Source organism: Panthera uncia (assembly GCF_023721935.1).
Source record: "Panthera uncia isolate 11264 chromosome A1 unlocalized genomic scaffold, Puncia_PCG_1.0 HiC_scaffold_16, whole genome shotgun sequence".
Taxonomy (NCBI): domain Eukaryota; kingdom Metazoa; phylum Chordata; class Mammalia; order Carnivora; family Felidae; genus Panthera; species Panthera uncia.
In genome coordinates this window covers 76,204,688-76,217,686 of record NW_026057576.1, presented here as the reverse complement: position 1 = coordinate 76,217,686, position 12,999 = coordinate 76,204,688, and the positions used below count along the sequence as shown (strand labels likewise).

At 48.0% G+C, this 12,999-nt stretch overlaps 1 protein-coding gene across 1 annotated transcript in view; it reads right to left on the bottom strand.

Annotated features, from left to right (window-relative positions):
• MYO16 (myosin XVI) overlaps positions 1-12,999 on the bottom strand; it is a 458,605-nt gene that overhangs the window by 51,935 nt on the left and 393,671 nt on the right. The window contains exon 31 of the mRNA XM_049647209.1: positions 11,723-12,769. Coding sequence (XP_049503166.1) covers positions 11,723-12,769 — 1,047 coding nt within the window. The remainder of the gene's footprint in view (positions 1-11,722; positions 12,770-12,999) is intronic.

Below are 12,999 nucleotides of genomic sequence, written 5' to 3'. Positions count from 1 at the left end.
CGTGATGGTACACAGAGGAGTCCCATGCCCTTCTACCAGCACACGCATCCTTTCCTACGTCAATGCCCATCCCTGGATCTGAGAGAACCTCGGAGGGCATTTATTTAATTTTTGTGAGAACTGTATGGAGTCTATGTTGTCTCCTGGTATTTGCTCGCTTTTATATGTAGCTAGTAATAGAGCCCTTCTTGGATCTTTAATAGACAATCTGCTTTAAGAATAACTACTTTGGGGGCGCCCGGGTGGCTCAGTAGGTTAAGCGACGAACTCTTGATCTGGGCTCAGGTCATGATCTCACGGTTTGTGGGATGGAGCCCTGCGTCGGGCTCTGTGCTGACAGCACGGAGTCTTCTTGGGATTCTCTGTCTCTCTCTTTGCCCGTTCCCCACTTGCTCTCTATCTCTCTCTCAAAATAAATAAATAAGCATTAAAAAGAAGTTCATATACATAAAAAAAAAGGATAACAGCTTTGGTCCTTAAGAATAATATAATCTATGTTCCTCCATTTCAGGGACATTGGCTCACATTCCAGTCCTACCCTGATGTTCCGAGCCCTCCAGCCAGCCCCGATCTCCATCACATAGACTTAAGCATGACTAGAGGTTTACTGATCCATATGCCTGTCATTCCGGACAGGAGAGCTCTCTACTTGCGGACATTAATTTCAACCGTGTGACTGCGGCAGGTGAGAGAGAACCAGTAAAATCAGCAAGAGTTAAAAAAAAAAATCGCAGTGATGTATGCTGAATCTTTTCAAACTCCTTGTTCAGGAGTAATCACAAAATTTGCCCACCTCAACTATTTAAACCCAAAGGGCACGGGCCAACACCAACCGAATAAGCACAAACCATTTACCTCAAGCCCGTTGTGTCAACATCTAACCGAGAAGAAACTGGACAGGCCTGGGGCCAGGACACCCAAGGCGGGATGGGGCGGATGCTGGGCTTGGGGACCCCACAGGCCCTGAACGACAGTCACTTCCAACTGGTAGGGAGATACTTCCATATTTCAACAACAGCAACGTGGCACCGTGCTCATCTCTTGAGGAACAGCCCCACCTGCCCACATTGGCTGGTTGGCATTGCTAATTCCTTAGGCCTCTAAAATCATGTGCGCCTGTGCTTGGATTTCCCTTGAGCCGCCGCAGTGACAGGTCACAGTGTAGATGTCAGTTACTCAGAGGGAGGACACTGGGACCCTGTAGGGCAAGGCTGCCCCTGTGTCTCAAATGGGTTCTCCTTTCTTCCAGGAGAGCAGGAAGAAACCACCAAATGGCCGGTTGGCAGGTGGGATCCCCTTTCCGCATGCCCCACAACTAAGCATTTCTCATGAATCCTTGCTAAAGTTATATGTTTACATTTACATGAATGTAGAGAAATCAGAGAGACATCTATCCTACCCACACGGCCTCGTGTAGGTACCCCCAAACTTAACTTGACCATGTCACCATGCCCTTGTATAAAACCCTATGACCATAGTGTGCTACAGAGCACACACTGGCCCCTAGCATGAGGGCTGGGGTCCACCTGTCCTGGAGCTCCCTCTCCTCATGTTTGGTCTAACACCTCCCCCCCCCACTCCTGTCCCTCCGTATAAACCCCACTTTCTAGACCAGGGCTCCAAAAGACATATTTACAGGTTGGGGAATCACCTTAATGGGTCGTGGTAAGCACCTAAAGATGAAGAAGAATGGAATGAACTGAATAAAAATGCTGCATTGCACACGCATGGAGGGGAAGTGGCGTTCTGTGACACCCAAATGGTGTTTTCACGCAAACCGTTTCCCACCGCCTGGATCCATTGGATTTTTCATGTTTCCCTGCTGTCTGCTGCTTCTGAACAGTCCCCACATTTGACCTGAACAATCCATACAACTTAGCACAATGCCTGACACAAAACAGATCCTCAATGCATTTTTTAAATAAATGAACAAAACTTGGGCAAATGGCAATACAAAATATCATTGCCAGTTTAATCATCTTGCCCGGTGTTAGTGTCTAATTTTTTTTTTTTTTTTTTTTTTGGGCCTGAAAAGAACTGCGTGTTTTGGGGCCATGTCATAGAATTATTTTGTTACCTGAATTAAAAAAAAAAAAAAAAACAACAATAACAACAACAAAAAAACAGGACATTTTTCTTAAAATCATTACAAAGGGTTCCCAGGATGGATTCAATCCTCATAGCAATGAAAATGCTCTCTGACTAGCAGCTGGACCACATCGCTGGGTTTTCTAACGACGATCAGATTAAAAAGACATTTTTATGATCCCTCATCACCATACATAAGCCCAGTGCCTCTTGTGTTGTGCTGCTCTTTAGTCTCTGTAAATTAAGCACGATTTCAAGGATCGGTAAACGAACGGAGACCCCTGCACATCACAACTGCACCAGTGAAATTCATGTTAACAATTAGAGTTTTACTGTCTTGTATGACACATAAGTGATTCAATCAGCCTCTAGTTGGGCTAAGGTGTATGTGGACACGAGGGGTGGCCAGAAGGCGCTCGAACAGCATGGTAACACCGGAAGGCGAGCCAATGTCTGGGAAATGGAGCATCGTAGAATATTTTTTTCCTTAAGGATTGCAGTCGTTATTTTGAAAGCAATTTATCCATTAAAAAATCTGAGAAGGACTCCATCACCGGGTATATGTAAAGGTACCGAAATACCAAGAGACGAAACAGAGTCAATGCAATTCTCATGAAAATAAAATACATTAAAAAATACTCTTTTGCTGCACAGTGTCTTGGGGCTGGGCGCTGGCTGAGTACCTAAGAAAGGACGTGGGAGGGGGCTCCCCCATATCACAGCAGTTGTTTGCACATTGCTGCGTCCCCTCCATTCTGCTGCGAAAACCAGCCTGCCTCCATCCAACCAGTGATCTCACCTGAGAACAAAATCAAGTAAACGTAGCTCCAGTGAATGGATCTGGCGTGACGTCAGAAGGTAATTTAAAAGCTGGGAGCTCAGCTTCACTTTCTGGTAACGTGGAAATGCCTTTTTGGGGATCCTAGTTTTCCCCCGATGCTTTGTCTCCATCTTCTCTCTCAGACTTACTTCTTCCTGGATTGTCCATCTTTCCACATCAAAGAATAGTAAGACCAAAATCCAAAACATGCACATTTGCCTGGGAAATTCTCTCACGTACCCACTGTGTATACGTCAGTTCTCTGATTCTTTAAAAGGAAACTTTCCTTGGCAAAATTAGGTTTGGTGATGAGCTATACTTTTGGGTGTGAGGAAGCTGTTTTGTAGGTTTCTCAGCAATTCCGGGGAATGCACCAATTCTCAGGCATCATGGTACAGGGCGGGTTTTACTGTAAAGCTGTGTAATGTCAGATCCAGCCCATGCCTGCCATTGTCTGGGCCCTGCATCCTTGAGGACCCAGTCACCTGAGTGCGGACCAAAAGAAACGAGATTGTTGTTTACTGTCTTATTACAATTACCATGTGTGACTGCAATAGGCCAGTGATTGCAAATGTACAGAGGACGGGTACGAACGTTACAGATTTCAAGGAGAAACCAGAAAAAAGATGGAAGTAAAGCCAGAGCAGAAAGCACCCCGTGAAGCTTCGCACACAGCAGATGCCAGGTGACCGTTGTGGATCCATGGAACCGAGCGCTGGATAAAGTGATATTGGATAGAGCCGGCTTTCAGGTAGTGTGAGATTTTCTAGGCTAATCTGAGGATTAATCATAAAAATGATTCAAGTCGGCATAAAGGACCTGAACGCTGGTAGGCAATTAAGAAATAGGTTTTCCTCTGCCAACACTCTTAAGGAGAGAGAGACCATGGCACCGATCCAGCCCGTCTTTAGGAAAACATTCCATGCACCGTGTTGCTTTTAAGCATTTCTTCACAGAAGGAAGAAAACCCCAGGATGTTGTATTATGTGGCAATAATGAGATGCAGATTGTCAGGAAGGTCTTTATTAACTTGCTTAAGGAGAGCTGCTGAGAGCCTCCGAAGATAAAGCCCTGGGCTTCTCTTTGGAGCCCCCAGTGGGAGTTTAATTCACAATCCAGTAGAGAGACCCACAATTCACAATAGCTGCTTGCTTTAACGGGTTGATAGCATGAAAAATATTTACTGGTTATGAAAGATAATCCACTTCTGAAAAGACGACCTCTTTTTTTTTTTTTTCCTTCAGAATTCCAGGTACAATAGATTCTTCTCCCGCTGACAGTGCATCACAGAACATCCCAGTGGTGATGGCTGCTCAGCTGCCTTTGGCTCATTGCAGAAGTGACGAGCTATTCATGCAAGATACATGTCTCTGGGAAGACTGGTGGCTACAGACCCACAGCCAATATGTTCATGTAATTTCCCATGATTCCCACTACTCAAAGGTAACTTCTTGATTGGGTTGATCTACATATTTAATTGCCACACCTCTCTTCTTGGTTTTGCTACCGGGTTTCAAAGGATAACGAAACACCACGGTCTAGTGAGCATACCATGGCTGTGAGATCTGTGAGCTTAATATTTCCCCAACAAATCCTTACTGAGGAGCCCTGAATGGAAGCCTGACGCTAGATTTTTGTCCAGACCTATTTCTAACTTCCGGCCATTACCTTCACCTGTTTCTAGGTTGCCATAATTCAGAAACTACTGAATTGCTGCTGCTTGTTTTCATTTCTTTTGTCTAGAACGGCACCAAGAGGCGAGTGATGGAGGCTTTTCTGGGTGTCTTTCTCCTATCCCAATCATGGGGGCAGCTGAAAAAAAATCACCGGAAAGGAAAAGTATTCCCGTCTCTTTTCCTGGTCATGAGTTCCTGTGTAACTTTCGAAAGTAATTATCCTCTCGGACGGGGACTCCACATCTTTTCAAAATCTCAATTGGTTTTCGAGGCTGACAATGGCCTCACAGAACAGAAATAGAAATCTCTCCCTGGTTTTGGAGAAAGGAGCCTTGTTTGATTCCTGACTCTGGGGCCCGTTAGTTCCTGTGATTATGGGAGAATCACTTAATCCCTCCAGGTCTCGGATTGCTCATTAGCAGAGGGGAATGCTGACACCTGCTTCACTGGCCTCACACAGGGCTGAGGATCTGGGGACAGAAGAGACTGTGCGTGCTCGGGGCAACAGGAAAGAACCGTCCACAAACATTGGCTATTAATATTATTAGCAGAATACCATTAACAGATGTTCCACAGCATTTCTGAGTATTTCCAGTTATATGAGGTCACATGCCCATATCTAGAACTGCTATTATCCGTCTGGTTCCTTTCCCTCCCCTGGCTCTTTGCACTCTTGTGGGGAAGGTCCTAAGTGTTCCTGCTGAACTGCCACGTGACCAAGAGAGATGACGGAGACCGTTCAGGACCTTGTCACTCAACTTCCAGGTGGAAAGCTCATCCTGCCTTCATCCCAGGCAAGGCGACTAGTGCTTGCTGTTCCATCTCTGTACATTCTTTGCCCTTCACGACTATGCTCTGATGGGACCATGTACCCCAGGCTCACGTGTCTCCGCACACAGCGGGCCCCCTGGCTGCCATGCCTACTCCCCCACTTGTGCACCTGGATGGCCCCATCCTCTCCGGGCTGGGTACCACTCTCCCTGTTCGCAGGGCAGCCCTGGGGTGAGGCTCTTGCAGCCTCTCCGGCAGCCACTCACCAAGCACACCGTGCGACGTGTCGTGAGAATCTGAGGAGGTCCAGGACCTCTCTCCACCAACAAGGTGCGAGCACAACCCTGGGGCTCACGGGCCACTGGGAGCTCAGTTAATGACCCACCCATGGTTTATGACCTTCAGGCTAAAGCCTCTCTCTTCTCCTAGACTTTGACTCACTGAATTGGATGGGCCTGGCTGCCTCCGACAGTTGGTGAGAGGGCAGGGGCCGGATTTCTCCATTTCTTGACTCCCCGTAGCAAGCCCTGTACTTGCATTAAGTAAATGGGTTAGGGAATTAGCTCTACAAGTTAATGCAAGTCCCTTACGGGCCCCCGGTTGCACAATTTCCCTGTGTGAATTCTCGGGCATTTATAAAGAGAAGGTGCTCTAAATGGTGGGAAGAATGTCACAGCCATTCACAGCACACATTAGGCTTTTTAAAAAGTGTCCAACTGATACAGAGGACAAACTGCCCTGTGCTCGTCACACAGGTGAGTTGGCTGCTGACCAATTTATTAACACTGAAAGCTCATTTTTAAGCGGAGGTGAACCAAGTATTATCTGGGAAATTAGAAACACTACAAACACGTCCCAAACACAGAGGCCACCTGTTCCTGCAGAAGGGCCAAGAACTTGGTGAAAAACATCCTTTTCTCCCAGAGAGGGATCTTCTTCTTAGGTTAAAGCTTGGCTCCCCGGCACTGGGAGAAACCTAGATGGCTCTTCCTCGCCTAATGTCCACTCGCTTCTTGGGGATGCTAAGCTCATCTTTCCAAAGGACTTATTCATTTGGAAAATCAGGGACATTTAGTGTTAACTCCAGATGGTTCCAGAATGCGGAGGAATGCCTTGTTTCACGGGAAGGAGGCTCTTACGTGATGCAGGAAGGCAGACAGCAACGCATCAGTAAACTATGTGCCTGTCTGTCCACGCCCTTCATGGCTGTCAGGATGCCTCAGGCCACTCCCCTGCCCCCAGGAAGTCACCACGGAGAGAAAGCGTGCAGGGAGGGAGGAATGGCCCTGCACTGGACTGTGCTAGAAGTGTCTGCGTAGAGGCAGGAAGCCTAGGGGAGGCCAAGCCCTGCATCCCGTCACGGGAGGCAGAGACATGCATAAGGCGCACCCATTTCTTGTGCTGTGATCTCACCAGAACGCGTCAGAGATGAAATGAAGAAAGTGTCCCCAAATGGCAGCTCACAGACACCGTCCTCGAGCAAGTCACAGATCTCTGCCAGGAAGTGCACGACATTTCTGTGATTTCAAAACATTCTTCTTGTTACTAAACAATGACTGAGTAGCTGTCCCTAACGTGGCATAGAAGCATTGAAACCTCATAAAATATTGATTTCAGAAGCACCTGTAGCTTGTCTTTTGGAACGTTGATCTTTCACCCTTAGTCTGGGTATAATATTTAGAGATCCACATGTGTGTGTGTGTATGTGTGTGTGTGTGTGTGGTAGTAGAAGGGGCTCCCTGAGCCAGCTGCCCATCTCAGGGGTTTCCCTCGAAGCTCCTGGGGAAGATCTCACAGGCCAGTAGTGTATTTTCGGTGGAAATCTAACCCCAGAGAATTGTTCTGTCTCTGTCATGAAAACTGATGCCATGCTTTCCGGAAGCAGGTTTCTCTTACTCTTAGGAGCAGTGGATCATGTCTGTGAAGGCTGAAGTGGACGAAGTGGTCCGTACTAATTAAAGTGATTTAAGAATACATCTTTCATTTTTTTCTAAAGCACTTTCTAGAATAAATCTTTTAGTTTTTCTAAAGGACTTCAATAATAAAATATTTATAAATATTTATTGATAAATTGATTTGACGTTGGAATGCACTTCAAAATCATCCAGTAGGGGTGGAGGGGCCCCGGGCGGGATTAGAGACGAAGCGAGACTGGCCGTGGAGAGATTCCATTAATCTGTTCCCTCTGCTTATGCATATGCTTGATGCCTTCCATACGGCCAACTTTAAAAAGAACTCCTTTTCAAACAAATGGCCCAATGGGATAATATATTAAACGGTGAAAATTCAGCTAACACTCTGATCGGAAAACTCAAAATACTCTTTACTCAGAATGTTCCTGCAGGAAAATAAAGTATTTGAGATGAACAAGAATTTCCATTTGGCTTAGGTGATTCTTTTTAAGTAAAACTGCCTCGAGGGCTGCTTTTTTTCAGGGAGGCTTTTCACCAAATAGGTATTTAATAAACACCGACTATATGCAAAGAGATGTACAGTTTTTGTTGTTCTTTACATCATTTTTGACTACCTATTTATATCTTATAAACTATGGATGCACTATATCAAAAGTAATAAAACAATTTTTGTAAGAACATTCTGCAGATCGGACCCTTCCTTATTCAGCCTGGCTCTCCTCCTTTCTTCTCCAGATATGCTACATTTTTGCCCAACTCCTATCATCCTGGTCTTTTCAATGGGTGGAGAGAACAGCGTGCTGACTTTATTTCACGTTCTAAAATAAACCCAACTAGACGCTGGACACCATTTGGCGCAATGGAGCACCCTAGTGGCCTACACCAGCCGATGACTCTCTCCCTTCATTTGAATTTGGTCTCATAATTTTTGAAACTGAGCAACTAGAAATAATTGGCATAATAATATTAGTCATATTATGACATCAGATGAAAACATTTTGGGACCAAATGGGATAATTGCGTATAGAAAGGCACAGATAATTAAAATCCAGTTTTTCTCAACGTCAAGGGCCAAGTGGCCCACATATGGTATTCCAAAATTGTATATACACCCCAATAGCCGTGAAGTGCATGTTTGGCATTTTTAAATTTACGTAACCACTTTCTCTACCCCAACCATATGGCTCCCACCTGCTGCGCCTCAGGTAAGCAAATGTGAACTTTCAAAACCTTGTCTTAAAGACAAGAGGTAGGTAAGAGAATTGCCCTGGCGGGTGATGGGGGGCTGGGGGGGGGGCAGAATCGCTGTGTGTTCAAGGCATGTCGATGTCTCTCTCCCAGATGGATGGGCGCAGGGCAAGGGGGTTCCTCTCTGTGCCTTAAGTTTCCCATCTGTGCAATGGGGATAATAGCAGCAGACATCTCTTCATCTCTGGAAAATTAACTGGGTTATTAAAACGGTAACTACAGGGCAAGCACTACAACCACTCACTGCTAATATCATTCCTCTCGGGCTACGGGCTCATCGCCACCCCCACCCTTCCGTCTGGATGTGCATCCTGCTCTTTTAGCATCTGAGTGACTTTGCACATCTCAGATCGCACGCCCACTAGTCAACAGAACGTGAACTGTTTTGAGGAAGATCATGTTTGTGAAATCCTACATCTAAGTCTGCGGAGCAGTGACGGAGCAGAATTATACACGGTAGGACTTCGTTACTACACAAGACTCATTGTACTTGATATTTTAACTGGAGATGCCCAGAGCGGGGTACTAATGATTACTAATGTAATCTCCTCAAGGTCACTTTCCACAGAAGCAAGGGGAATATTTCCAATGCTTCTGCAAAATCGGCGGAACAATTTCCCCAGACCACAACCGCAAGAGATGAGGGTAATTAATTCAGGTGCCTGGAGGGAGAATTAGCCACCCACTGGATTATTTGGTAAGAAAGCCATTTCAGGTGAAAATACGGATATCTTTAAATATAAAGAGGGTAAAGGAAAAGATTTAAAACCTTAAAGGGAAGAAGTCCCAAGACTATAGTAAATCATTAATAACAGCCATTCAATTCATTCAGAAGAAAATGGATTACTGACTTCAGGATCAAATTGTGTAAACCTTAATCATCACGTAGCAGCTCTAGTGATTAGTGCCAGCACGAAAAACTTTTCTCTTCTGCATCTTATCTTTCGTCTCTTTTATTCTGCAAGAATAACCTGTAAGATCCCATGAGGACATGCCATGCAAATGTGCCAAGCTATTTCCCACATCACAGACCATCGAGAACTACCCAGTTCTCAACCGTGTAGGTGGAACTCCTGGAATCTGGTGTGGGGGGATGACCTGGTCTCATATTGCTAAGTTTTCGGTTATGAAAACTATGGTGTTTGCACAGAAGCTGCCAATTCATGTGTTTATGAGAAAGTAGTAAATGGCTCAAGCTATTTTTTTTTTCAAATTAAGAGTGTTTTGTAAAAGCACACAGTAGAAAAATAGATATTTCGTAATTTTAGGCTTGCACTAACAGTGTTGTACTTGAAGGTTTTTGAATTTTTTTAAATGCCTTTATTTTTGAGAGAGAGAGAGACAGAGAGAGGGAGACCACAGAATCCAGAGCAGGCTCCAGACTTCGAGCTGTCGGCACAGAGGCTGACGTGGGGCTCAAACCCACAAGCCGTGAGATCATGACTTGAGCTGAAGTCGGACACTTAACCGACTGAGCCACCCAGGCGCCCCATACTTGAGGTTTTGATACGTGTTCTCAAATACTGGTTCATGCCACCGCAAAGAAATGTAATTAGCAAATTCACACACCACGCCGGAGGCCTCACTATACCTCTCACTATGCTGAGTCCTCAGCTCAGAGATTTCCAGAAGACCAAGTGTGTCTAGAAATCCATTCACTTCACTTTCGTCAATAAAGTCAAGAAGAATTCACCCAATTCCTAACTCCAGTAAAATGAGCTGTATGCGGTTTTAATTAACTTTTAGTTCTAAAAGCAAATATTAATTTTTTCCTTTAATGCTTTGCTCTTAGATTCCATTTTGTTCCTTTGAATACAATATATGACTCGTGAAATTCAAACATTCCTCTACCTACAAGGATAATTTCATTTTTTAATGGGCCTATCCTTAAAATGTTAGCAAAACAATTCGCATATTTTTTTTTGAAAAATGAAGAGGGAGTAAGTTATTGAGTCATTTGCTAAGTATTCCTACCTTGATCTACTTGTCACTTACTCAGATTGCTTTCTAAATATTTTAGAGTTTTTGTAATTTTCCTGAACAAAAAAGTAATTTTCCTAATCAAATGATGAAAGCTAACATGTTTATATATTTTCTTTTGGAGACACAGCAGGTTCGCGTGTCCATAAAATGTCCACATTTTATTCCCACTCCTTCCACTTGACCTGAAGAAGGCATTTAACCTCTTCACCTTGAAGTTTCCCATCTCAGTCTGTAAAGCTAGGATGTTAATGGTTTGTCATTTACCTGGAGGGGTGGGTATCAATGGCATTATGACAAAAGGGACCTGTTACAACTTCCTTAGACAGAAGATATGAATGTATTTCTTCCTTAAGATACAACACATTGGGAAATATTTTGGTTTTGTATAAAAGCCTTAGAATGTTTTTTGGAAGATGAATACATTAGTTGTGATTATTATGAGAATCTGTGCCCGGGGGGGCCTGGGTGGCTCAGTCCTCTAAACATCCAACTTTCGACTTGGGCTCAGGTCAGGTGTTGTGCCCGCCTGAGTGGATGGTCAGTGCAAACCCCCCTCTAGGCTGAGTTACTCAATGAGAAGATACAGGTGTTAACAGAACTGCGTTAAGATGTCCCTGGGGTGGTACCCGAACCGAAGAAAAATCATTCATCCGAAGCAATACAAAGGTGAGCAGTATGCAGTCTAAGGTTGTGAAGGGACAGGTGGTCACGTGGAGTCACCTCCGCCCAGGACACTCGGGCACTCATGGTGAGCTGTGAATGCAGCAGGAATCGGCAATGTGATGCTACAAAATACCACTTCTGTGTTATCACGAAGCATATTATTAGAGAAAAGAGCACCAGCTCAAGCTCAGTCTTGCTCTAACACGTTGAAGTCACTAGACTTTCCTGAGCCCAGTTTTGGCACTATGTATTTTCATATCACGAGGCTTTATGTGCAGAATGGAAATATTCTTACCCCCTTGACCACACTGGTTGCACAAGATGTTTTTAAGTGGGCATCTGCTCGGAATGGCCACTCGGTCCCCCGAAGCCGTGTTTAAGCATCAGACAAGGATGTGTGCGTGTGCAGGCACACGGGCCCCGAGGCGGAGATGCACACCCGTGTGCTATGCACCCCCGCGCGGGTTTCCTCTTTTGCCTGCCTTCGGGGTCCCCGATTCTCCTCCCTGCGGGTGCCTCCCCGCCTACCTCCGGGGTCCCCAATTCTCCTCTCCGCCTACCTTCGGGGTCCCTGATTCTCCTCCCGGCCGCCGACTTGCGTAGCAAGCTCCTTCCGGAGTTGAAGAGGCTGGTCAGCTCGTCCAGGGGGCTGCTGAGGGCTCTGCAGTTCGGGGGGCTGTAGGGCACCGGGGAGGACGGGCTGGCGCTGGCCTTGCGGTGCTCGGGCCTGGCGGCCCTCCCGGGGGAGTAGGGGGCCTTGGGGAGAGAGCTGCACGCGCCCCCCGCGGGCGCAGAGTGGGGCGGCTGGTGCGCCCTGGGCGCGTCGGGGCCGGCTGTCGCTCGGGCCGCGGCGCCCACGGGCTCCGGGGGGAAGGCGAAGTGCGTGGGCGGCCGGGGGGTCGGGGGCGCGGGGGGAGGCGGCGGCGTGGGGGGCGAGCCGCCTGGCGCGGGCGGGCCGGGGGACGCGAGCCCATCCCCGTCGCTCTTGGGGTTCCTGGCGTGCTGCGGGGACAGCGGGCTGGAGCCTTCGGCCTGCACGGGGTACTTGAGGTTGGTCTCCAGCACCGGCAGCTTCTTCACCTCCAGCGGCGTCAAGGGCGACTCGTCGGACGCCGGGGAGCAGGTGACGGGGGTCGGGGGAAACACCAGGAGCGGGGGGCGGTGAGGGAGCAGGTTGGGGAAAGGGGCCGGGATGTCGCACGCGTCTCTGCAGGACCCGGCGGCCGGGCAGCCCCTGTCGCCCTCCTCCCCGGGGACGGGGTTCCGACTGTCACTGGGCAGAGCTGGGGGCGACGCGGACGCCTCGGGGGGCGCGAAGTACTTCATCTCCTCGTACACGGCCTCGGCCTGCTCAGGGCTGCCGGCGCGGCCCAGCATCTCGATGTACACGGGCTCGGGCTCGGACTCGGGCTCCGGCGGGGCGCGCGCGGGGGGCGCGGGGGGCGCGGGGACCCCGAGCGCGCACCTCGGGCCGCCTCTGCGCCGCGCGCCCGCGATCTCCTCGGAGGAGCCGCTGAGCTTGGTGTTGGGGCTGCGCTTGGGCTTGCGGGGAGGAATCTTCTTCATGGTGCTGTAGTCGTCGCTGTGCGGCCTGGGCCGGGTCAGAGCTGGAGGGGGCACAGGGGAGGGACGCAGGTGTCAGCCAGGCCCCCTCCTTATCCCCGGGGTCCAACAGCGAGCACCCCGCCTGCCTCCCTCTGCCCTCCAGAGCCCCGGACTCCCAGCGAGAAGACCTATCCAGACGCTGCAGCTGGAGGCCAAGTGTACCGGTTGAGGAAGGCGTCAGGTGGGCAGCGAGGTGGCCCGGGATGGTCAGCCACCTGCACAGGGGAAGGGT